Raw genomic sequence first — 27,108 nt, 5'->3', positions numbered from 1 at the left:
CCAACTGCAATAAATAGAATTAGATCAGAATTAAATTCCTAACATATACAAAATTACATGCTTGAAAGATTCATATTTTTCTATTCCAGTCAGATTAAATTTTATTTATTTATTTATTTATTTATTTTTCAGTTTGTTGTAAATATCTACCACATATTAAAACATCAGTAGATATTTTATATTTTTAGATGGAAAATATAAATTTTTATTTTGCGGAATGACATGGGACCTTTGACCTGGATTTTCATGTGGTTACAATGTACGTAAATTGCCTGTTGACATTGATTGAAAAACTACAAAACTAGAAATTAATACAAACAACAATGAATGATTAACCATGTCGCCAGCAGTCCAGGGTTCCTTTATTTATTTATTTTCCAAAAGATTGACGATTTAAGGTAAAACCTTAAATCATGTGTTCATGTGCTGCTGGAATTTCATTATATCCTTCAAAGGTTTGACTTTTTCATGTCTGCAGGATCCTGCTCCAAGTTTGAGATGGTTGCATGCAAAGCTGGATTAACTATATGGGCCTGCGGCACAGTGCCCAGGGGCACTAACCACTCACAGCCAGTGGGGGGCACCACATGACAGAAACTTTAAAAATATTTTTCGTGAATGTTTGTACACTTAAAATGGTTATACACTTGACATTGTTAAATAGTCATATATAATTCATTATGAACACTAATTTCATAAGAACAACAACAATAATCATAATTCTGAGCAAGAGTGGCCTATGTGACCATTAACCCCCTTTCCTCAACCTGTCAGTTGAGCCAGTCCACCTACGGTGAACTGTATCAATTTTTTAAAAACCGCGGTAGAAATGAAAAATGGACAGACATCAATTGAGTGGTTGTGCAAAGAGAAAATTAAAAAAAGAGAAAGACTCCAGGCGTGTAGCTGCAATTAAAAATGTTCCAGTGTTAGATCGTTTTTTTATAAAAACATCGACAACTGCTGTCACTACCAGCACTGAAGCCGAAGCTAGTGAAATCAGCAATGCTAGTGAGGGAGATGGCCCTGCTAGCACTAGCCGGGGAGATGCTACAACCACAGCCAGTGTTAGCCGAGGGGTCGGCGACGACGAGGATCCCCTTGAGACATACAAATATATGCTGCTCATTTTTGAATAAGACATTTCAATATGCCTACATGCATATCGTTGGTTGTTTTCAGTGAATTTGATGGGCTGATGTAGCCTACTTAATAAATTTTCAATGAGGAAGAATGACCTTGTTTATGTATATGCTACTATTTTTGACAGCAAAGGGCAAGGTTTGTGAGTGTGTGCAGGAGGTTACTGAATGCGTGTGCTCAGGGTGGTGGGGGGGCACTTGAGGTATAGTGCCCAGGGGCACCGCATTGGCTTAATATGGCACTGGTTGCATGAGATGTGTGGAGGAAAGCAGGTTCATGTTACTTTTGCTTTCTTTCAGCATTGAGGAGTGTAGTTTGTGTATGTCTAAGCGTCTGATCAAGGGCATGTTTATTTTCTTTTGCCAGGGCGGTGTCAGTATATGGCAGTGATTTGGTGGTGAAAAGAATCTTCTTGTTATGGTGTAATGGCTAGGACTCTGGACGTTGACTCCTATGATCTGAGTTCAAATCTCAGTGGAACCACTGAAGCCTTCATTTGAGGCTTCTGAACTAACATGCACAGACTGTCTCAACTGTGTGCTCAAGTTGATCAAGCAAGCTGTCACATCCCAAACCCTTTGTTTCTGTCAAGGAGCTAGTCTTCTGAAAATTAGCTCAATGGTGAGAGCACTGACCTTATAAACCAGGGGTTGTGAGTTCAATCCTCACTGGGGCTTATAAGGGATGTTTTGAATGTAGAAAGGTGAACCAGATAAAAGAGGGAAGATTGAGGGCACTGACACCAGAAGGTGAACAAGTGCTGCTCATGATTTCTCATCTCCTGAAGACCACTTTCTACTGGTGAGAATGGCCCCACATGAAGAGCCTGAAGATCAGTGAAGTCACTCATGGTGCTTATAACCAAATCTCTTGAGAGCTTGGCCTGTCCAGTGTTTTTGTTAGCTCAGATGAGAAAATAGCCAGAATGTACAGCCCACAGCCCACTCTATGATTGACACACCACATTATTTAAAATGTGTGTTCATTTTTTGCGAGGCAAATAGTAAACAGAAGCTAACTGCAGCTAGGAACTAAAGTTGTGAGTGACATTACAGCAGTTTCTATGGGCTGTTTTGAGGATTGCCACAGGGACTTCAGGGTTCTGCTGTGGCCCCAATCTTCAGCAATTGCAAAAGAGTCAGGGCTCCATAGCTCAGTGGTAAGAGCACTGGTTTCGTAAACCAGAGGTTGTGAGTTCAATCCTCACTGGGGCCTATAAGAGACATTTTGAATGTAGAAAGGTGATCCAGACAAAAGAGGGGATATTGAGAGCACTGACACCAGAAGGTGAACAAGTGCTGCTCATGATTTCTCATCTCCTGAAGACCACTTTCTGCTGTTGAGAATGGCTCCAGATGGATAGTTTAAAGATCAGTGAGATGACTGAGGACCTGAAGGTGTCTTTCATGTAAAATTTGTGCAAAACACTTTGCACCCAATTCTCCATCAATGCACAGTTGATAACATCAACAAAAAAAAAGACCTCAAATGAAGACTATAATGAATTCGGAAATAACTCAGATGCTCATGAGTACTTGGTAAAGCAATAGACCCCTTGTGTGGGGTGTCAGGTGATAATTTCTTCTGGGGGACAACCATACCCTGTCTTTCTTGTGAGCAACGCTTAATGGGTCTTAAATATGGTTCATTTTTGCCCAGTTTTTGGTTGTTCCAATCGTTCAAACAGAGAAAAACATAAAAAGTATGATTGTCTCCCTGAAACTTTGTCTTGAACTTCTGATTGTGGCTTATTAACTTGACTTGGGCATTTCTTCAGAAAGGAAATATCTCTGAACTGGGAGTAGGATGATTTGGCTGCTGGCATGTAAAGAGTTAGTGAAACTGTCTCCGATTCTTGCTTTTTGTAGGCGTCTTTACAGACATCTTCAACATCTCGTTGAGCCAGGCTGTTGTCCCCACGTGCCTCAAGACCACCACCATCATCCCGGTCCCAAAGAAGCCGTCTCCCTCCTGCTTCAATGACTACCGCCCTGTCACACTCACTCCCATCCTCATAAAGTGCTTCGAGCGGCTAGTCATGAGGCATATCAAGTCTGCCCTCCCCCCCCCACCCTGGATCCTTTCCAGTTTGCATATCAGTCCAACCGTTCGACTGATGACGCTATCTCCACTGCCCTCCACTCAGCCCTCACCCACCTGGAGACAAAAGACTCGTACGGGTATGTCAGAATGCTGTTCATAGACTTTAGCTCAGCATTCAACACAATCATTCCTCAGCAGCTCATTCACAAACTGGACCAGCTGGGACTCAACACCTCCCTGTGCAACTGGCTGCTGGACTTCCTGACGGGGAGACCACAGACTGTACGGGTCGGCAGCAACTCCTCCAGCACCATCACACTGAACATGTGGGCCCCCCAAGGATGTGTGCTAAGCCCCCTCCTCTTCACTCTGCTGACCCATGACTGCACACCAACATCCAGCTCAAATCTCTTCATTAAGTTTGCAGATGACACGACTGTGGTGGGTCTCATCAACAATGGCGATGAGACAATCTATAGGAGTGAGGTGAGCCGCTTGGCCATGTGCAAGGACAACAATCTCCGTCTGAATGTGGAGAAGACGAAGGAGATTGTTGTGGACTTCAGGAGAGAGCACACCCAGCATGCTCCACTATCTATCGACGGTGCTGCAGTGGAAAGGGTGAGCAGCACCAAGTTTCTGGGTGTGCACATCTCGGAAGACCTGTCCTGGAGCAACAACATCGCATTACTGGCCAAAAAAGCCCAACAGCATCTGTACTTCCTGTGCGGTGTGAAACTTGAGGCACGTCGAGTGCTACCCATGTCGGTCTGGCTGGCGGTGGATCGGTTTCGCCAGAGCCCCTGTGCTCTCGGTGTAAAACAGGACGGCGGTCTTCTTTTGATCACCGCACATAGGTATTTGAGCAGTGACCCAAGTGCACTGCCAACTCACGTGGTCAGCACAAGACCTGCGTGTGGTCAACGATGCATCTCGCTTTGGTGTGTGCCCAAGTGGACTAAGGAGCAGTGTTCGGCTAGCGGTATCCAGCGGAGGTGCGTTCTTCAATCTCTGTCCTGATGTCTGTTACGTCCTGTTTACTGATGTTCGGGATGGTGTGCTGATACCACGCCGAAATGCAGTTTTGCATCTTAAGGTGCTGAAACGGATGCCTTGATGTTTCCCTACGTAATTTAGCATGCTTACGAGTAAGTTTGAGATTCCCTTTGCCATACGATGGGTGAAAACTGGTCATTGAAGTCCATTCTAGGATTTCATTTTACAAGACTGGCTTTATTTAGCAGCACTGCCCATAGACGGTTGTACATCCAGTGAATCAACTAGGCTAGGTCGTAGACGCATTCACGTCCAACCTGAGGATTTTGCCTCCCTGAAGCGTATGCGTTTTGAAACAAAGTGCACCAAAGCATCTCCTAACATTTGTCCATGCTGTCACGAGGCCCCGTGTGCAGTCGTGGCCACCTGGTTAAAGCGACGTCCACTCGACGTCTCCCACGCTGCTTTGAATGTGCTGCCGACTCCATCTGAAATTTGGTTTGCCAAGAGGCAGCCGAAGCCTTGTTTTGTGGTGGCTTTTACCCGAGCTTGTCTGGCAAAAGAGGTATCTGTCCTAACCGTAAAGGGCTTCTCTCCCGGACAGGTTGAGTCAAAGCACTGCCGTAAAACGTTTGCAGAAAAGTCCGTCTTTTCTGCAAACTTGTAAAAGCACTGCCCAGAGTATCACAATAGTTAGCCAAGCGCATGGCCCACGCGTGAGAGCAACATGAGACCTCAGCATGTTCTATACTGGATTGGCACCAGGTGAGGCAAGCCAGGGTGGCTGAGCAGTCTAAGGTGCTGTGTTCAAGTTGCAGTCTCCTCTGGAGATGGGGATTTGAATCCCACTTCAGACATATGTTGTTGAGGGGCCTCATGGCCTGTGCTTGGCGCAAGCAGTGAAAATGAAGGCTTCTGCTGGTGTGCCTTTGCAAGAAGAGTGCTTTTTTTTGTCTCACTTGAATTTCTGGGCCCCTGTGCTCTCGGCCTGAGAGAGGGCGGCGGTCTTCTTTTGATCACCGCATATAGGGATTTGAGCAGTGGCCCAAGTGCATTGCCAACTCATGTGGTCAGCTCAAGACCTGGGTGTGGTCAACGATGCATTTCGCTTTGGTGTCTGGCCGAACGGACTAGGAGTAGTGTTCGGCTAGCAGTATCCAGTGGAGAAGCATTCTTCTATCTTGATCCTGAGGTCTGTTAAGTCCTGCTTACTAATGTTCGGGATGGTGTACTGATACCACGCTGAAATCCAGTTTTGCATCTTAAGGTACTGAAACGGATGCCTTGATGTTACCCTACGCAATTTAGCATGCTTACGAGTAAGTTTGAGATTCCCTTTGCCATACGATGGGTGAAAACTGGTCATTGCAGTCCATTCTAGGGTTTCATCTTACAAGATTGGCTTTATTTAGCAGCACTGCCCATAGACAGTTGTACATCCAGTGAATCAACTAGGCTAGGTCGTAGACTCGTTCACGTCCAACCTGAGGATTTTGCCTCCCTGAAGCATATGCGTTTTGAAACAAAGTGCACCGAAGCATCTCCTAACATTTGTCCACACTGTCACGAGGCCCCGTGTGCAGTCGTGGCCACCTGGTTGATGTGACGTCCGCTCGACATCTCCCACGCTGCTTTGAATGTGCTGCCGACTCCATCTGAAATTTGGTTTGCCGAGAGGCAGCCGAAGCCTTGTTTTGTGGTAGCTTTTACCCGAGCTTGTCTGGCAAAAGAGGTATCTGTCCTAACCGTAAAGGGCTTCTCTCCCGGACAGGTCGAGTCAAAGCACTGCCATAAAACATTTGCAGAAAAGTCCGTCTTTTCTGTGAACTTGTAAAAGCACTGCCCAGAGTATCGCAATAGTTAGCCAAGCACATGGTCCACGTTGCTCTCTGGAACCATGCCTGAGATTCCTTTGGTTGTTTGTTCATTTTCAAGTGAGCGACTTCCCAGAAGCAGACTTTTGTTCTGGGGGAGTGTATTCTGACTCCCATTTGCATGAATACCATGTGGTAAGCTTCAAGTGTTTTGCCACTAAAACAACCCAATCTCCTCACATGGAGTCCCTGGCATGCTTCTCACACTTTTGGGGCATGCCTCAGGAAGCATTTGTTGCTTCATTGTTCAATGAGAGCAGTTGGCTGGAAGGTGGTGAAAAGTGCCTTTTCAGGACAGCAGCTTGCTTTTCACCAGCAGCTTTAAGAAAACAAGCAGGTAAGCATCATATTTTCAGTTTTTAAAAGCTGTCTCAGCTGACTTTGCACTCGAGCGAGAGTTAGAATTTCATAGTGGATGGTGGGAACATGACAAGCCTGTTGAAAAATGTGACTTGGAGATACTGAGGTCAGTCGGCAATTTAAGAAATAAAGCCAAGCAAACTGAAAGCAATCTGTGATAGTTCACCTTCGGAGCTCATCAGAGGAGCATATCAGCAGAAAAGTAGTGTGCAGTTAGTTGATTTGGTCATTGTTGCAAACAGTGCCAAGGTTGTGGGTTTAATCCAAATCGTGGCTGTTTTCACAGATGTCCTGCTTTGAATGTGGCGAAAGAAATTTCACAAACAAAGTGAAAGGAATCTGTGATAGCTAACCTTTGGAGCTCATCAGAGCAGCATATCAGTAAACGCTGTCTAAGCTGACTTTGCACACTAGCGAGAATTAGAATTTTAGATTTGATGCTAGTATGATCTTTTATTGCCATGATGGAGTTTGTGGAGGAACTGCAGCTTTTGCTAATTAGACCTGTTGCACTGGAACAGAGTAAATATCCACCATGTTGCACTGTGTGCAGGAGGAGAACCTGAAGACGGTGCTGATGAACCCGACCAGCCCCTTGGTGCAGACTAACAATGTGGGAACCATGCAGGCAGACACAGTCTACTTCTTGGCCATAACACCCCAATTTGTGATGGAGGTGGTCAAAGCTGAGAGTCCGGATGGCATCCTGTTCTCCATCGGCGGACAAATGTCACTCAACTGTGGTGAGACCTGTTCTGAATTATATCTCTACATGTGTAGATATAGAGTGGCAGCTACAATTATCAACAGTACATAATTACTGACACCTTTTCAGATTTACCAATTGAAAACAATTTTACAAAGGTGAGTTTCAGTTACAACAGTTTTTATTGGTTAATTAATCAACCGGAAGACACCCTTCACCCTTTGATCTTGTCGTCTGATGACACAGCTCGTTACCTGAGATGGAATTTTTTTTTAGCATGATGAGCAAGTTGAGGAAAACCCAGATGCTATCATCATATGTAAGTATGGTGGAATGATCATGGACATGTTTTTACTTTTCAAATTCACCGATATTTCATGATATCCTTGTTGAAACCTACTTTGTTTCTTACTCTTTCATTTGACAGTTGGCATTTTGTATCTTATCACGCTTTTGAGAAGTCATGTGAGGTGTTCATCATCGTGATCACTTTCACTGGTGGCCACCATTATCGACACCCTGTGGAATTAAGTAACATTTACAACTGTTATGTATCGATCTTTGTGTATCATTGTTGAAGCAGATGAAGTACTTTAAAAAAATATAAGTGCTGTGATTTATCATAATTTTTTCCTGATTCATAACAGAATGGAATGCTTAGAGAGTATTTGGAATCCGATTGAAATAAATAGAATTAGACCAAAATCAAATTCCTAGCATATATATATTTATATATGTATTATAAATTACATGCTTGAAATATTCAGGTTTTTCTATTCCATTTAGAATTTTTTTTTGCAGTTTGTTGTAAATATCTACCATATATTACAATATCAGACATTTTATATTTTTAGATATAGAAATATAAAGTTTTGGTTCGAGAACTGACATGTGACCTTTTACCTGGATTTTCATGTGGTTATAATATCAATTGCCTGTTGGCATTTATTGGTAAACTACAAACCTAGAAATTAATACAAACAACAGTGAGTGATTTAACAAAATGTGATGTACAAAAATACTTAGAAAGTGGGTAGAAAGTGGAACAAAAAGATTTTCTGACACAGGTTAAACATTATCAGTTCATTTGTTTACAAACGTTCGGATTACTTCCTCATTTACCTAAGCACTGACTTCGATATATTTATATAAAACATATTTTGGACTTAATACAAGTCTATATAAAAAATTAAATAAAAACTGTTTTGTTAACTTAATTCCACATACCATTTAAAAAAATAATTCTCATCTCGATGTCAATAATTGTGGAATGGTGTCACATCATCTGACATGCTAAGTAATCGTGAATCAACTTATTTTTTTCCAGTGGAAGTTTGAGTGACTATTCATGCACAATTTATGTATTGAAAGTCTCTTCTACTTTTGCAATGGCCAAAAGATCATTAAGGTGTCGATGATTGTAGCCGCAGCTCTAGTTCTGGATACTTAAACTTACGACCTATGATACCCTGTGGTAGGAGTGGTGCTGTTTCAGATTGGCATGCTGCAGCAGTACAGTGTGAAGGTTTTGGGCACACCTGTAGAGTCCATCATCGCCACAGAGGACAGACAGCTGTTTGCTGACAAGCTGAAGGAGATCGATGAGAGGATCGCCCCCAGTGTGGCTGTGGAGTCGGTGAGCCCTGCTCTTCTCTCGTTACACTCCACACGTGTATATCCAATATCCAGCACACGATATTCCCAGTCACCCGCTTTTAAAGGCCTATATAGATTAAATGGGTGTGCTTTTATACAAATGTTTGCATGTGTAACATTATTTATGATAATATTTGCAAAGCATGTAATGATATATTGCAATGTTAAATCGTGATACATATTTATGACAATTTGAATAAATGAATTACAAAACAATATCAACTGTGAGCTACTGCTCACTTACGTATCCCCTCGCTCTCGCTTTTTTTCAGAATACAAGCAATTGAAGGAATAGGACACTTATTATGAATGTTGACTTCAACAAATAATTAACCCAGAAACAAGTAAGTAAAGAGCAGTGTTCTCCCCAGGTATTTCAAATAGCATCCTGGTAAACTGTCATTTTGAAATAGCATTTTGCTTCTTGAAATAGCGTCTAAATCACCCTATATATTTCATAAATACATTCACTTGGTAAACAGATAGTCGATGTGCAACAGACCTGAAAACGGTATACACAGTATCCAACCCCGATTCCAAAAAAGTTGGGACAAAAAAAAAAGACGGGGGGGCAGCAGGGGGTTTCGCCCGGGGAATAAATCACTCTAGGATCGCCACTGCCTGCATGAACCCCCATGTGATCTTCATCAGGGATTTCACTGAGCTCGATTGGCTAAGTGACTAGATAGAGGTGAGGTTCTGATAATAGCTTTTGCATTGAAAGTTCAAGATGGTTTATTTAAAGATGTTATCTCAAGTAGTTTTATTAACCCTTGTGGGACTATCTGCATTTATTCTGCTCACTGCAGAAGCCATGAGGATAAACTACATTATTCACAGATAAAGTGGGCTACAAGAACAAATATTGTTGACAGTGCTGCATTAAGTTTATGCTAGCCCACATTTTAATTGAAGAATATGTAATTGAGTGCTCCTGCAACCAGTGACACCTCTTATCAGGAACAAGTATCTTGACATGATACCAACATCATCTTAGACCCTCATCTCATACATGGTGCATTACAAAGTAATTGTAATAAATGTAATTATTAATGTGTTTTCTTCTCTAATTTCAGGGCTCCAATTGGGATTCTGGGTCCCAAGTTCAGTCCAAGGGTCTCCAAGTCCAAGTTTTTTGTCTAAAACGTTTGGCAACTTGTGCTTTATGTTCCTGTTCACCAAAGCAATAAATAATCCTGTTAACAATTTTCTTGTTTTCTGTAGTTGATTGAAATATTTTAGAATATGGGTCATTCTATTAATGGTTAATATTAAACCACAGTGATTCAGCATTTAAATTGTACAGTGAGAAACTGAATTTAGTGATTACCTGTTAATCACTGTTAATAGTACTGCATTGCCATATACAATACTGTTAAAAAAATGACAGTGCTTTGTTTGTACAGTAAATAAACCAGCACAGTAAATACAACTGAAATCACAGTATTTAATTGATATTTAGTCTACAGTTAAACTACTAATACTGTAAATACAACTGAAATCACAGTATTTAATTGATATTTAGTATACAGTTAAACTACTAATACTGTAAATACAACTGAAATCACATTATTTTTTATTTTACAGTAAATACATCAATACTGTTAATGGAATTACAGTACTTCTACTGTAAAATATATTTACAGTAATTACCTGGTTAATTGCTGCCAGTAAGTTACTGTAAATTTTACGGTAAATTTTTTACAGTGTATTTTTAATATACAACATTTATGGATGTTTTATAAGGTTGATTACAAGTATTATTGCTTTTTACACTTTTGAGAAAGTTGACTAGTCTTTTCTTTTCTACAAGGGAATGTGTTTCAGGTTATTTACTGTTTTTGTTCAATATTAATTTATATCGATTTTATTTGGTTGGAGAGTCTCTGTGGACATCTGTTTATTTATGTTTGTGTGTTGAAGGTAAAATCTACCATCTTCAGGCTGTGTGTGTGAGTTGAAGTGTGTGACTGGCTGAGGGTTTGAGGGGTTAAGGCTATACTTTCAGGGATCATTTCTATAGTCACTCACTAGGAAATGTGATTTGAAAGTGTTAAGTCTTGCTAATCACGATGATGAGTTATGATGTACTCTTCTGAGCGTGAATCAGATTTCAGCTAGTGATTTGTTTCATGGGCTTTAATCATTGATGAATGTTCTTTTATCTTTATGGAGATGAGAGAGGAGAAGTACATGATCAGAGTGATTTTGTTTTTATTAAGCTATTTTAAAAAAAGCTATAAAAGTAAAGAGAGTTGTTGATGGAGTTTTACTGATTTTATTATTATATTTTTATTTGCCATTATTTTGCTATGACTTTTCATTGTGTTCTTACTTTAAAAAAAGTGCTTTCTGCATGCTTATATAAGATTTTTGTAAAATATTAAATTAATTTTCTTAAGGGTGGATTGATAGGAAGAATATATGACTACAGCCATAAACAGACCAGAAAAGCTATTTTTATCAGTTATTTAGAAATTTTTAAACTTATATTGATTTCAAATTTAATTGTAGATATAATTATGAAAAATTTATACAATTATTTAATGTTTTTTTGACGAGTGATTAGTAGATTAATTGTTAACAATAGATCTACTAAGTAAAGCTTTATAAGTATTTTTTTATTTTTTAATAATGTATAGTTTTAATTAGTATTTGTTGATGAAATTATGTTTGTATGCTTTTTGTCAAGTGTGAGAGGAAAACTATGAGAATGATCAGTGGGTTGTCAATATAAAGAAAATAAATATAACGGGCTTCAAATTAAACAGCGATATGCTTGTACAACATGACAATGTTCTTACTCTATTACAGATATTATATTAAGATAAGTATACTATTTAACAGAACATGATCAGTGGGTTGTTAATATAAAAAAAATAGATAAAAGGGTTTAAAGAGTTATTAGAGTTTTAAATTATGTGTACTTGTACAATATGAAGATGTTCTTACTGTATTTGAGATATTTGATCCCCTCCTTGAACTGCCACCTTATTGTGGTGGAGGGGTTTGTGTGCTTGAATGATCTTAGGAGCTATGTTGTCGGGGGCATTATGCCCCTGTCAGGGTTTCCCAAGGCAGACAGGTCCTAGGTGACAGGCCAGACTAAGAGCAGTTCACCAAAACCCCTATGGAGAAAAATCCGAGGACCGTGACGTTGCCCGGGATGACGCAGCCGGGGCCCCACCCTGGAGCCAGGCCCGGGGTTGGGGCTCGTATGCGAGCGCTTGGTGGCCGGGCCTTTGCCCATGGGGCCCGGCCGGGCTCAGCCCGAAGAGGTGACGTGGGCCCGACCTCCTGTGGGTTCACCACCCACAGAGGTAGCAGTAGGGGACTGGTGCAATGTGGATTGGGTGGTAGTCGAAGGCAGGGGCCTCGACGACCTGATCCCCGGACACAGCGGCTGGCTGTTGGGACATGGAATGTCACTTCGCTGGGGGGGAAAGAGCCTGAGCTTGTGCGGGAGGTTGAGAGGTACCGGTTAGAGATAGTCGGGCTCACCTCCACGCACAGCTTGGGCTCTGGAACCCAGCTCCTCGAGAGGGGCTGGACTCTCCACTTCTCTGGAGTCGCCCGTGGTGAGCGGCGGCGGGCTGGTGTGGGCTTGCTTATAGCTCCCCAGCTCAGCCGCCATGTGTTGGAGTTTACCCCAGTGAACGAGAGGGTCGCCTCGCTGCGCCTTCGGATTGGGGAGAGGGCTCTTGCTGTTGTTTGTGCCTATGGCCCAAATAGCAGTATAGAGTATCCGGCCTTCTTGGAGTCCCTGGGAGAGGTACTGAGGAGTGCTCAGACTGGGGACTCCATTGTGTTACTGGGGGACTTCAATGCTCACGTGGGAGATGACAGTGACACCTGGAGGGGCGTGGTTGGGAGGAACGGCCTCCCCGATCTGAACCCGAGTGGTGTTTTGTTATTGGACTTCTGTGCTAGTCACGGTTTGTCCATAACGAACACCATGTTCGAGCATAGGGGTGTCCATAAGTGCACATGGCACCAGGACACCTTAGGTCGGAGGTCAATGATAGACTTTGTAGTCGTTTCATCTGATCTCCGGCCCTATGTCTTGGACACTCGGGTGAAGAGAGGGGCTGAGCTGTCAACTGATCACCACCTGGTGGTGAGTTGGATCCGCTGGTGGAGGAGGAAGCTGGACAGACCTGGCAGGCCCAAACGTATGGTGAGGGTCTGCTGGGAACGTCTGGCCGAGCACTCTGTCGGGGAGGTCTTTAACTCCCACCTCCGGGAGAGCTTTTCCCAGCTTCCGAGGGAGGCGGGGGACATTGAGTCTGAGTGGACCATGTTCTCTACCTCCATTGTGGACGCAGCTGTTCGGAGCTGTGGCCGCAAGGTCTCCGGTGCCTGTCGTGGCGGCAATCCCCGAACCCGGTGGTGGACACCAGAAGTAAGGGATGCCATCAAGCTGAAGAAGGAGTCCTATCGGGCCATGTTAACCTCCAGGACTCCCGAGGCAGCTGACGGGTATCGGCAGGCCAGGCGTGCTGCAGCTCGGGCAGTTGCGGAGGCAAAAACTCGGAACTGGGAGGAGTTCGGGGAGGCCATGGAGAAGGACTATCGGTCGGCCTCGAAGAAATTCTGGCAAACCGTCCGGCGCCTCAGGAGGGGGAAGCAGTACTCTGCCAACACTGTTTACAGTGCGGGTGGGGAGCTGTTGACCTCGACTGGGGACATTGTCGGGCGGTGGAAGGAATACTTTGAGGATCTCCTCAATCCCACCGTCATGTCTTCCACTGAGGAGACTGAGGCTCATGACTCAGAGGTGGACTCGTCCATTACCCAAGCCGAAGTCACTGAGGTGGTTTGCAAGCTCCTTGGTGGCAAGGCACCGGGGGTGGATGAGATCCGCCCTGAGTATCTCAAGTCTCTGGATGTTGTGGGGCTGTCTTGGTTGACACGCCTCTGCAACATCGCGTGGCGGTCAGGGACAGTGCCTCTGGAGTGGCAGACTGGGGTGGTGGTCCCTCTTTTTAAGAAAGGGGACCGGAGAGTGTGCCCCAATCACACTTCTCAGCCTCCCAGGGAAGGTTTACTCCAGGGTACTGGAGAGGAGAATTCGACCAATAGTCGAACCTCGGATCCAGGAGGAACAATGCGGTTTTCGTCCTGGTCGCGGAACACTGGACCAGCTCTATACCCTTCATAGGGTGCTCGAGGGTTCATGGGAGTTTGCCCAACCAGTCCACATGTGCTTTGTGGATCTGGAGAAGGCATTCGACCGTGTCCCCCGTAGTATTCTGTGGGGGGTGCTTCGGGAGTATGGGGTTCGGGGCTCTTTGCTAAGGGCTGTCCGGTCCCTGTACGAACGGAGCAGGAGTCTGGTTCGCATTGCCGGCAGTAAGTCAGACCTGTTCCCAGTGCATGTTGGACTCCGGCAGGGCTGCCCTTTGTCACCGGTTCTGTTCATAATTTTTATGGACAGAATTTCTAGGCGCAGCCAGGGGCCAGAAGGAATCCTGTTTGGGAACCACAGGATTTCATCTCTGCTTTTTGCGGATGATGTTGTCCTGTTGGCTTCTTCAAACCAGGACCTTCAGCATGCACTGGGGCGGTTTGCAGTCGAGTGTGAAGCGGCTGGGATGAGAATCAGCACCTCCAAGTCCGAGGCCATGGTTCTCGACCGGAAAAGGGTGGCTTGCCCTCTCCAGGTTGGTGGAGAAGTTCTGCCTCAAGTGGAGGAGTTTAAGTATCTCAGGATCTTGTTCACGAGTGAGGGAAGGATGGAGCGTGAGATCGACAGGCGGATCGGTGCAGCCTCCGCAGTGATGCGGTTGCTTTACCGGTCCGTTGTGGTGAAGAAGGAGCTGAGCCAAAAGGCGAAGCTCTCAATTTACCGGTCGATCTACGTTCCGACTCTCACCTATGGTCATGAGCTTTGGGTAATGACCGAAAGGACAAGATCGCGGATACAAGCGGCCGAAATGAGTTTCCTTCGCAGGGTGGCTGGGCGCTCCCTTAGAGATAGGGTGAGAAGCACAGTCACTCGGGAGGAGCTCGGAGTAGAGCCGCTGCTGCTCCACATCGAGAGGAATCAGCTGAGGTGGCTCGGGCATCTTTTTCGGATGCCTCCTGGACGCCTCCCTGGGGAGGTGTTCCAGGCATGTCCCCCCGGGAGGAGGCCCCGGGGAAGACCCAGGACACGCTGGAGGGACTATGTCTCTCGGCTGGCCTGGGAACGCCTCGGTGTTCTTCCCGAGGAGCTGGCCGAGGTGTCTGGGGAAAGGGAAGTTTGGGCTTCCCTGCTTAGACTGCTGCCTCCGCGACCCGGTCCCGGATAAAGCGGAAGAAGACGAGACGAGACGAGATATTTGATTACGTATTTATTTTATGGGTGATTTAGAGCATTGTTGATTAGTATGAAATATAGTTTTAAATTGTGGAGTGTATCATATTTTTTTTTTATAAATGGTAAATGTATTTTGTGTGTTTTCTCTCAGTAATTGGTCCGTGACATCATTTCAGTCCTTTTTCGACATTTCTGAGAAACTTACAGTGAGTCATTTCTTTTCTATAAGGTATGTTGGCAGGCTCTACAGCATGATGGCACTGTGGTTAAACAAGCCAATTCTCTGCTTTTGTTCAAGATTAATTCAGGCTATTTTGGTATTTTAGATAGTCTGTGCAGCTGTTTATTTTCATGTGTGTTATGTGGAGAACCTAAAATCTCCCATCTTCAGGATCTGTGTGTTGGTTGGAGTCATTGTCTATCTGACATGATAAGGAGCTATGACTATACTTTCAGGGATCATTTCTATAAGTACTTACCAGGGGTGGTTCTAGCCATTTTGGGGTCCTCAAAAGTCAGTCTTGAAACACACATACAGAATAATGGGTATCCCTACTTAGCACATACCATATCTCCTTGCTGTAAATTCAGAAAAAAAGATAGTAAACTGATACTAACAATATGCCCCAAATAAGCTCCACAGTGAAACAGGTTTGAGATTACTCCAGCATTTACCAAAATTTTGACAGTGTTTATTGCTCAGATCAAACCAGAAAAAGAGAGACTGACAAGGCAAACAACAGAAGAAGAGACAGTAGAGAGAGAGATACCCAATTTTAAGAGTCAACCTCCATATTTTAATAAAACAAGGATATCTGAAATCCAATTATTATTTTTACTCCACAGATACATATTACCAGATATAAAATGATCTTATTCTTATCAGAAGTAGAACACAAATGGATACATATCACCAGATACACATTACCAGAGATACAAAATGTTCTTACTGTTATCAGAACTACAACACAAATGGATATTACTCTATCGAAACCTCTACATTTCAATGGGATAAGACTGATGCCAAGATAAATGTACGAGAGAGAGAGTTTGTGTGTGTGTGAGAGTGAGTGAGAGAGCCATTTAGTGACAGGCAATACAGTGGTTGAGAGACAGATACAGAGGGATTGTGAGTTTGTAAAGGATGCAGCCAGTACATTATTGAAATGTCCTTAATCTTCAAAATCCCATTGTTCTGGCTTTGATCTGTTCGACCTGTTGCCCTCAGGGAGGCGCTACAGGTGCATCAGGACAAAGACAAATCGATTAAAAAACAGCTTCTTTCCAAAAGCCATAACCGCCCTGAACTTGGATATGCTCTGACATTACAGTCTATTTACTTTACTATTTACTAATTTATAATGTGCAGTACTTTATAAGGTGACTCTCTCTGTGCAATACCTCACTCCATAATGTGAAACGCAGCACACGCACCTCGGGACTGTGCACCTTACACACAGCTGTAGGTCGCATTAACCCACGGGCGCAGATAGAGGGGGGGACGGGGGGGATTTGTCCCACCCAGATTTAAATTCACCTCGTTCGGTCCCCCCCACTTATAGGGAGGAAAAAACGTCTATGCTGTCTTTCTTTGCATAAGGCAAACCTCACGGAAAAATCAAAAGACTAATTACCATTCGGTTTATTGAGGTGCACAGCAGTACAGACATAGTTGCAACTGCGCAGACTGCACAGGTTGCGAGCTCAAGCTTGGTTGCTATGGTTACCCACAACAAGTTTGACAGGCATATCAGGGACAGCTCCTCCTAGTTCAGGACGCCAACACGGCATGATGAAGGGTGCCAAAAGGCAGAAAACGATTGCATCGTTTTTTCAAAAAAAAAAAACTGACTGTAAGTAAACTGTGCCTTACTTTATCATATCACCTTGCAATTTTTTGATAGTCTGTTCAAAGTAATGTCGGAGTGAAAGTAAAATCGTACGGAGTAGAGAAGCCTTTCTGGTAGCCTCCTTCTTTCGGTGGTAGCCTGTAGATACAGTGCTCAGAAGGCAGTTTTAATGTTTAATCTGGCGTTCCCTGCCATAATTTCAGCGAGCTTATTGTTTCATAAGGAAACTTTGCGAAGAGTTGTTGACTGACTGCCGCTCACGCAACACACAGGCATAGTTAGAAAGTCAGGATGCACTGGTTTACACTTTACACACACACGTAGCCCAGCCTCTCGCTATGTTTAACAGTTGGAACTTAGCGGTTTTAAAACTAGTTTTGCAATTTCTGTGCGTGATGATAATGTGTAAACTTTGGATTTCCATAGGCTATGTTAAAATGTTATCATTGCCCTGGCCTGCAGGTAGTTCCTGGTGATGGCAGTGAGGGAGGTGAAAATAACATGTATACACACTACCGTTCAAAAGTTTGGGGTCACCCAGACAATTTTGTGTTTTCCATGAAAAATCACACTTTTATTTACCACCATAAGTTGTAAAATGAATAGAAAATATAGTCAAGACATTTTTCTGGCCATTTTGAGCATTTAATCGACCCCACAAATGTGATGCTCCAGAAACTCAATCTGCTCAAAGGAAGGTCAGTTTTATAGCTTCTCTAAAGAGCTCAACTGTTTTCAGCTGTGCTAACATGATTGTACAAGGGTTTTCTAATCATCCATTAGCCTTCTGAGGCAATGAGCAAACACATTGTACCATTAGAACACTGGAGTGAGAGTTGCTGGAAATGGGCCTCTATACACCTATGGAGATATTGCACCAAAAACCAGACATTTGCAGCTAGAATAGTCATTTACCACATTAGCAATGTATAGAGTGGATTTCTGATTAGTTTAAAGTGATCTTCATTGAAAAGAACAGTGCTTTTCTTTCAAAAATAAGGACATTTCAAAGTGACCCCAAACTTTTGAACGGTAGTGTATATATATATATATATATACATACATACATACATACATACACACACACACACGGTGGTGTAGTGGTTAGCGCTGTCGCCTCACAGCAAGAAGGTCCTGGGTTCGAGCCCCGGGGCCGGCGAGGGCCTTTCTGTGTGGAGTTTGCATGTTCTCCGCGTGGGTGTTCTCCGCGTGGGTGTGCTCCGGTTTCCCCCACAGTCCAAAGACATGCAGGTTAGGTTAACTGGTGACTCTAAATTTACCGTAGGTGTGAATGGTTGTCTGTGTCTATGTGTCAGCCCTGTGATGACCTGGCGACTTGTCCAGAGTGTACCCTGCCTTTCGCCCATAGTCAGCTGGGATAGGCTCCAGCTTGCCTGCGACCCTGTAGAAGGATAAAGCGGCTAGAGATAATGAGATGAGATATATATATATATATACACAAAATGGAATCATTTGCTGACAGCTCAGTCCCCCCCAGTTCAAAAATCCTATCTCCGCCCCTGCGTTAACCGACAATTGTCCGTCATTAACGGATTTTTTTTAGCTATGACGGAAAAATCTGAAGGCCGTCAGTCATTTTGACGGATGTTTACCATTACCAATAACAATAATAGCCTAATAATAACAATAATAAAACATAATGAAACACACAATTGAAATGATTGGCAAGCTGTGGCAGAGTTTTCTTACATACAATATACATAGCCGTCACTTTCAACCTGAGCCGGCGTTGTGGCAGTCTTGATGTTCAGTGCATTGGCTACCAATGTATACACTGTAGCCACTGCGCAAGGCTGTTCCCCCCATCACGCGCCTGACCGCGCTCTCACTTTTCTAACCACTAGCACAGTGAGATGGATTAATGTTTCCCTTCTCTGCAGAAGACACGTCATTTTTGCTATTAAAAAAAGAGATGCATTGGGTTGTTTGTGTCGTTTCCCTGCCTGTACGTCTTAATGCAATAGCGCTCATTTAGGCTAGTTGTTTTCTTGTTTTTAAAATGAAAAAAATGTCGATTTATTGTATTCTTCCCCAGCAAGCTTAAGAAGCTTAGGAACATCACTGCTCGAATATCTGCTAAACTATCATTTTAATGAGAGCACGGGTAGACAAACTAACATTTAAACATAACTTCGTTTTATTTAAGACCTTCCGTTCCAGGCTCCGCCGAGCCGAGCCGACCCCCACTATGACAAATTTAAGTCGCCTACGGAAGAATCTGAAGGCCGTGCGTGATTTTGACAGATGATCAATTTAAGTAGCCGGTAGTTCACGCGCCTAACCTGTTGGTGGCGAGCGCGTGCATATCGATTAGCTCTTGATTGGCTATTGATTATCTGTCATCTCTTTCACCTCAAGTCCATTCGTTGTCTATCTGGCTCGAGCGTTACGATAAGTGGTGTATACATTCGATGTAGCAAGATGTCACGGCAGCTTAGTGTGAAAGGATTTAAAAAAAAAAAAAAAAACAACTGTGATGGCCTTCAGAGAGGAGAGAAGAGAGGGAATGATGCGCTGGAGGAGGATGAAGATGGGCAGGCATTAACGGCTGTTCAGCCAGCGGCACCGGCAGCTACGGGGAAAGCAGCAACAAGTGGCAAGGAGGTCAGGTGGGAATACAGGGTTCAGTGGAAGCGGGAGTTTACTTGGCTGCGGGCGGAAGGGGGCAAAATGTTTTGTGACATCTGTAGGAGAGCAGAAGTCGCCAATGGATTTGTCAGAGGCTGCACGACTATGCAGAAATCAGCCCTCAATGACCACAAAAATAGCCAAAGCCACATCGAAGCCTGCACGGTACTCAATCAGAGTGTGCAGATGGAGAAGCACGTCGAGAAATCACAGGCTGCCTGTAACGAGGCACTAAAAACACAACTTAAGGTTGTGCTGCACATGGCAAATACAAACACGCCGAGCCATCAATATCCCAAACTGATACACCTCTTACAGTCTGCCGGGTGCCCAAACCTGAACAGTGCACACACATACACTCACCATGACACAGTACTAGCAGGGTCGGGAAATCCAACTTTCAGAGGCTCTTGCCGGCTTCTGATCACTTCCCTGGGAGAAATGTTTCCCGACTTCAGAACTTTGGCTGAAGTGGTGCTGGTTATTCCAGCCTCCAGTGTCGCAGCAGAGCGCGGGTTCAGCCTCATCTCATCTCATCTCATCTCATTATCTCTAGCCGCTTTATCCTTCTACAGGGTCGCAGGCAAGCTGGAGCCTATCCCAGCTGACTACGGGCGAAAGGCGGGGTACACCCTGGACAAGTCGCCAGGTCATCACAGGGCTGACACATAGACACAGACAACCATTCACACTCACATTCACACCTACGGTCAATTTAGAGTCACCAGTTAACCTAACCTGCATGTCTTTGGACTGTGGGGGAAACCGGAGCACCCGGAGGAAACCCACGCGGACACGGGGAGAACATGCAAACTCCACACAGAAAGGCCCTCGCCAGCCACGGGGCTCGAACCCGGACCTTCTTGCTGTGAGGAGGCAGCACTAACCACTACACCACCGTGCCGGCGGGTTCAGCCTTCGGAATGAAATTAAAACGTCAATGAGAAGTCGTCTGTCCGAGGCAAAGACGCAAAATTTAATGACAATTGCCTCGGCAGCAGTCTCCATTGACGACTTTGATTATGCACAAGCGAGCTCCCAATTTAAATCCATGCGGGCCAGAAGGAAGATTTGAGCTCACGCAAACAGGTCAGATTAGATTGTCACTTAAATCGTTGTAGTGGACTGTTCATATTTTAACTGCAATTGTCTTGCTACATTGTAAAATAACATTGTTCATATGCCCGTTAAGGCACAACAGCCGCAATGTTTTTAGCGGAGGGAAAATGGGTTCACAAGTGACCGAACGTCAGAATCTCTGTTCATCTTTTTGCATCATAAATACATAAATAAATGATTAAATAATACAAGCTTGTTCTGTGAATTAATTTTTAAATGAAAATGAGTCCATGAAAACACAAGTTATTAAATATATAGCATTTATAGCCTATATACATTGTCATTTAAAAGTTAAAATAAAATGACAGATAATAATGGACAATGACGGAATTTTTACGACCCTGTCCGTCAAAATGACGGACAATGAAAAAGTCTAACGCAACCACTGCACACAGCACACGGACCTCGGGACTGTGCACCTTACACACAACACATTCACCTCGGGACTGTGCACCTTACACACAGCACATTCACCTCGGGACTGTGCACCTTACACACAGCACATTCACCTCGGGACTGTGCACCTTACACACAGCACATTCACCTCGGGACTGTGCACCTTACACACAGCACATACACCTCGGGACTGTGCACCTTACCACATACACCTCAGGACTGTGCACCTTACCACACACACCTCAGGACTGTGCACCTTACACACAGCACATTCACCTCGGGACTGTGCACCTTACACACAGCACATACACCTCAGGACTGTGCACCTTACCACACACACCTCAGGACTGTGCACCTTACACACAGCACACACACCTCAGGACTGTGCACCTTACACACAACACACACACCGCAATAATTTATAATGTGACTGTCACTGTGCAATACTTTATATGTGCAATACCTCACTCCATAATATGTAACACAACACATACACCTGACTGTGCACCTTACACCCCCCTTTTATTTTATTTATTTATTTTTATTTATTATTTTTTTTTTTCTTTTTCCCCCCTTCCCCTCTCTCTCTCTCTCTCTCTCTCTACACGCTGTTTGCACTGTTATTGGAGATGCTTTAAGCTCATTGTACATGTGTATAGTGACAATAAAGGCATTCTATCTATCTTCTATTCCATAATGGGGTGTAGGTGGGTGGGTGAGTGTGTGTGTGAGAGAGAGAGTTTGTGTGTGTGTGCGAGAGAGAGAGAGAGAGAGAGGGGGTAGAGAAAGAGAGAGGTATGAGTTTTTAAAGGTTGCAGCCAGTACATTACTGAAAAGTCCTTAATCTCCAAATGTCCATTGTTCATCATAATCATATGAGAAAGAAAGTCCTACTTGAAAGTCTGCCTCCTCCACACGAACACATTCCTCAACAGAGTCAACAGCGGAGGTTGCAGACTCAGGCGATTTGAAAAAGGTAGTTAGTTTTAGAAGTGCAGCTGCATTCTTTTTGCTTTGTGCCCTTTTTTTTTTTTCGTTTAGCGCAACCACTGTCATAACTGCGCTTCATCTTGTTTACGGTTCCCTCTGCTTGGGTTTGAATTTCCGTCGCGCACCTGTCTACGTCTTCAGATCATGGACTAGTCCAATGTAAAACAATCAGGGTGTGTGTGTGTGTGTGCTGGGACAAATACTATATACACATGAATTTGATATTCTGATGCTATTTTGGTGTGTTTTTCCATTTATATCGTTGACTACTTAATATCAGAGACAAATTAAGATTACATATATATTGTTTGGTGTTTACCGTGACGGGGCTGACTGTTAGGGGCCCTCAAATTTTGGGGGCCCTAGGCAACCGCCTTGGTTTGCTTAATGGTAAGTCCGCCCCTGCGGGGCCCTACGCAACGTGCGTAATGTGCGTATTGGGTGAACCGGTACTACACACACACACCAAGACGATGTCTCTCTTCAAAAGGATCCAGCTGTTGGGGGCGGAGTCTAGCTGTGTTTACCTTTCTGGAGTTTAATATTTGGAAGTGGTTTATTTAAAGCTGTTCACTACAAAATTTTATCGCTTCTCGGCCTTTTGGCTAAGATCAAGTGTAGTATCTGTTCTTATCAGTTTAATATCTGATATGTTCTCTAAATGAGGACGATATATTAAACAGATTTTTAGAACAGGGAGCTGGAATAAGGGCTTGCTCTTTCTGCTCCACGCATCAACCTGGTATTGCAGCATCTCCAGGAATGGTGTCTTTGTTTAAAAACTAAAAAAAAGGCAAACTTTTCTTTAATATATCAGTTTAATGCTTGTGTATAGAAAATATAAGAGTAGATATTTGACAGTAGAGAGCTAGAAGTGGGGTTTGCTTTTTCTGTTTCATGTATCTGTGTGACATTATAGTAGTCCTAGAAAGAGTTATTTTGCTCAAAAAATAAAATTCTTTTTTTTTGTCTGGTCTGATTCTTCCCTGTTTTCTGGTTTTCTCCATGTTTAACAAGCAACTGGACTGTTAGTCTGCAGTAATTCTTTTTCTTACTTTTTCATGAGACACAATATTTTCTACCTTCTACTTTCTTTTTATTTACTTACTGGCTTATTTTTTTTTTTTCTCTGCCTGTTTGCAATGGCTAAGAAAGCTGTAAAGATGCAAGAGACTGGCCCAGGCCACCTTACCCTATATAGACAGGGCTGAGCCAGGTAAAAACTGCCCTTTTTTCCTGTCAAGGTTTTCTCAACAGATTCTGGTACTTCAGACCATACTGATCAAATTAAGATTTTGCGCCATCTTGAAATTTGTTCAGAATCCAAGATGGCCGCCAGGATACCTAAAATCGGTCCTGTGTGGGAGGAAATTGTCCAAAGATCTGTTTTTTTTGGCCTAAATTGATGATTTATGGTGAGAGAAATAAGATTCCATGGCTTTCAAATCCTTACCCAGTGTTTTCATCATGCAAATCCAAGATGGCCGCCGTATGCGGCCCCCTAAACTACAAAGTATCATATCTCCTGTTCTAGAAGGACTACAGCCGTAATTCTGGTGTCTATTCATAGGTTTTCATGGTCAGGGAATCCATTTCTGAAGGTATTTTGCAAATCTGACCATTTGGTCAATCAGAAAATCCAAAATGGCGCCCCACCATGGAGAAATGGTCTTGTGTGATTTGTGATCAAGGGACAGTTTGTTGAATTCAAATGAATTGTGTGATATTCTCATGTTCATGTAAGGTTTCATGTCCTGTTTCTGTGTATTAGATAACTGCGGGATAACTGGTTATCTCTAATTGACATCTAATCTATCTCTAATCCCAGTTTTTAGAAAACTAAAATCATAGAAATATCACCCAGTTCACAAATTTTAATGGGGATAAATAACTGTGATTTCTTTTCCAGCATCACCAGAGTCTCTGTGATGCTGTTGGCAGGCAAGCAATAGACTTTTGTGTAAACCACAATAATGGCAGCAAAACCGCTTTTGAGCCAGGGAGCCAGTGACGGAGAATTGTGTGTTCTTTGCAATAGTTGCATTAAAGCGAAAGAAGATTTTTCCAAAGTGGCAAAAGATGGGCTGAAACGGTATCGGGAGTTAGCAGACAGGTGGTCAAGAATAGATAGCAGTTTGGATGAGGAATAATTTCTGCAGACCAGAATACGGATGTACAGCAAGCAGAAGGTTAAATCGAGTTCAGGGATCTTGCCAGATGAGAGCAGCGCTGATGAGCACATAAAGAGGAGTAACTTCCAGGCACAGATATGGTACCAGTGTCTGCAGCCAAATATAGAGTACCCATCCATCGACAGTGGCAGCGGTTGGGAAAGAACAGACGAGGGTATCCGGCCAATTTGGTTTACATGTCCACAACTGCCACCAAGTCTCTCCAAGAAAAAGACCAAGAGAAAGGATCAACAGAAGGGTAAGCAGTGTTTCTCTAATTTGATCTAATTCTTTTCAAATTCAAGAACAAAGTGCATTTACATTGAATCCAATGTTCTGTCTTGCAGGCTCAGCTGAATATGATGCAGATCTTGAGACAGTAGATGAGAGTGGCCCAGCTCGACCAAAGAACAGGAAATCCTCCAGAAAACGACAAGTTTATGGTAGATAAATTTCTTTATCCAGGTCCAAGTCAGTTCTTTTCATTTTTCTTCTCTTAAATTTTCACCTTGCTCAAAATGTTAACATCCCTTTCAGGTTCAACTGGTTGTACAGATGAGACCCTGGAAGAGAGTGAACCACTTCATGAGGAACAAAGCGAAGGAGAACATGCTTCAAGAACTGGTGACAAGTGCTTTGGTGACGATGAAACTTCTGAAACAGAGGATACAGATACGGAGAATATTTCTGATAGTGACATTTCTGAATTTTTAACATCTGAGAGTGATGACTTTACTGATCTTGACATTAGTGATTAAGGAGACAGTGCATATTCATAGTTAACAGATGGAATATCCCAAAAGAATGGTGTACTGAATACTCAAGGGCCTTTGGACTTTTAATAGGACAGCAATGTTAGGGCTATTTTGTGCATAAGGTGTCCTATGATTACAAGAGCACTGAATAGATATTACCCACTTTTTGTTTTTTGTATCAGTTGAATCAACAGGTCTTGAGTGTGGTTGAATCAACAGACTGCGGCAATAGCCCCAATCAGGGGCGTATCAAGCTTTCCAAAAGTGGGGGTGTTCTGGAATGGGGAAGCCATATCATTAGAAATCGGTTTATGGCTATATACATGCCTGGCGTGTACACTGTGATGTACTGTCAATGACCGATATGGAACTTTTTCATACCCATGGTCCATGGATGCAAATGAAAGGGAGGACAGCAGAAAGCCTATAAATCCAGTTGACTCCAGCCGAGTTCTGCATTTCATGCAGAGATCTATGGTATCATGTTGGGTTTTGGTGTTGTTACTGCCAGGGCTATGTAATTATTCAGTAAGTGAAGGCAAAAAGTATTGAGTGATAATTCTAGGTAACAGGATACTGTTCTATAACAGAGATGTCAGTATTGCTGCCTACACTGGTATACACTGATATAAACAAAACCAAAAACTTCACATAGCCCAAGAAGTCATACACAGTGTATAGATCATACACCATCATGCATAACAGTTTGGACTGGGATCGCTTTGTGTGAGCAGGAGGCATGGCTAATCAGTTCATGTTGGAGAAGCGCAGCATCCTGGAAGGACCTCTTTAGTATAGCATTCAAATAAGACGGGGCAGTTCCTTCTTTTAATGTCTTTAATTATTCAAACTCGTGTACAAAACTTGTTTGCATCATGCATTACATCAGGTTTAATGCATAAAATTTGAAAATGATGCAATAGACTACACATACAACAAACACTTAATGGCCAAATAACATTACTGTACAACAATTATTGAACATTCATTCGATTTGAAATGCCTTTAAATCTCAATTGAAAAACTCTTCTAAAAAGTGATAAACAGTAATAATGCATGAAAAGTAGACTTGGTACAAACACACACACTCGTAATAAAAAACTTGCCTCAACTGACTTTACAACTAGTAACTACTACTATTTAACATCACTGTCAACAAATCCTGACAACCTTACTTTACCCTGACACACTATTTGTGTTTGAAACAACCAAATGTGTTTTTTCTTTGCTCCTTATAAGAAACAAATTGTTGAGCAATCATTTGTCTGTCCAACAGGTCAAGGTTGTTCTTCTGAACATGACACACAGCTACACTATTAAGACGTGTTTGTGTCATGCTACTTCGCAGCCATGTTTTCAGCCTTCTTAGAACAGATCATTCATACATTACTCACTTTTTAATATTATACAGACATTTAAGTGCACATGTCAAGCAAACCTATCCAAGTTGCTTTGGATAAAAGTGTCTGCTGCTACTAAGTATAATGTAATGGAACTTAACATTTTTGGATGACATAATCAAGAGCAGTAATATAATCAATGTAGGTTCATATAATCAATCAAGGTTTTGGAGGTTGTTGATATAGACATGCATCATTTAAAATGGTGTACCCCTACTTCAAAACCAACAAGTTAGCGACTCACAGGAGCTTGAGGAGGACTCAATATGGTTCTACAAAATAGCTTAATTATCCCAACATGTTCTACTTTTCCATGTACTCAGGGACCTCGTGGTGCAATGGTAGCGCGTCTGACTCCAGATCAGAAGGTTGCGTGTTCAAATCACGTCGTGGTCAAGCTTTTTCAGACCTTCCGGCAAGATGGCATGCTGAGTAGTCATGCATTTGGTATGCTCTGCAAGCCTAGTCCCAAATTGCAACAAAATTAAAATATTCTCCCAACGTTTACCTCTTTTTTAGTCAGCCGAAGCCAGAAAAATGATGTTCGAGGAAGTTAAAGCCTCGGGAAGTGAAATAAAGTCGACGCTGGAAATAGGGGCCGAGCTGAGCCTAGCATCAGCTAACGAAGCTAACGTTAACGTTCACCAAGAAGAAACAGAGGATATGGAGGCAACTTGCTCTGTGGTAAGAAGAAGACAA

At 43.1% G+C, this 27,108-nt stretch overlaps 1 protein-coding gene and 4 non-coding genes across 5 annotated transcripts; all 5 read left to right on the top strand.

Annotated features, from left to right (window-relative positions):
* Window positions 1-2,285: 2,285 nt before the first annotated feature.
* Window positions 2,286-2,358, top strand: trnat-cgu (transfer RNA threonine (anticodon CGU)). The gene has a single exon. It is a non-coding gene; the product is annotated as a tRNA-Thr (tRNA).
* A 4,593-nt stretch (window positions 2,359-6,951) lies between these two features.
* On the top strand, window positions 6,952-8,841 carry LOC132883894 (carbamoyl-phosphate synthase [ammonia], mitochondrial-like). The gene is made up of 3 exons (XM_060918004.1): window positions 6,952-7,159; window positions 8,601-8,758; window positions 8,812-8,841. The coding sequence occupies exons 1-3, from the start codon at window positions 6,952-6,954 to the stop codon at window positions 8,839-8,841; spliced, it is 396 nt and encodes a 131-aa protein (XP_060773987.1).
* A 1,929-nt stretch (window positions 8,842-10,770) lies between these two features.
* Window positions 10,771-10,985, top strand: LOC132899091 (small nucleolar RNA U3). Its single transcript, XR_009656625.1, has one exon. It is a non-coding gene; the product is annotated as a small nucleolar RNA U3 (small nucleolar RNA).
* Window positions 10,986-22,668: 11,683 nt separating this feature from the next.
* Window positions 22,669-22,859, top strand: LOC132897042 (U2 spliceosomal RNA). The gene has a single exon (XR_009656226.1). It is a non-coding gene; the product is annotated as a U2 spliceosomal RNA (small nuclear RNA).
* Window positions 22,860-26,733: 3,874 nt separating this feature from the next.
* On the top strand, window positions 26,734-26,805 carry trnaw-cca (transfer RNA tryptophan (anticodon CCA)). The gene has a single exon. It is a non-coding gene; the product is annotated as a tRNA-Trp (tRNA).
* Window positions 26,806-27,108: the final 303 nt, after the last annotated feature.

Source organism: Neoarius graeffei, chromosome 1 (genome assembly GCF_027579695.1).
Source record: "Neoarius graeffei isolate fNeoGra1 chromosome 1, fNeoGra1.pri, whole genome shotgun sequence".
NCBI lineage: Eukaryota > Metazoa > Chordata > Actinopteri > Siluriformes > Ariidae > Neoarius > Neoarius graeffei.
This window is presented reverse-complemented; position numbering and strand designations above follow the sequence as displayed.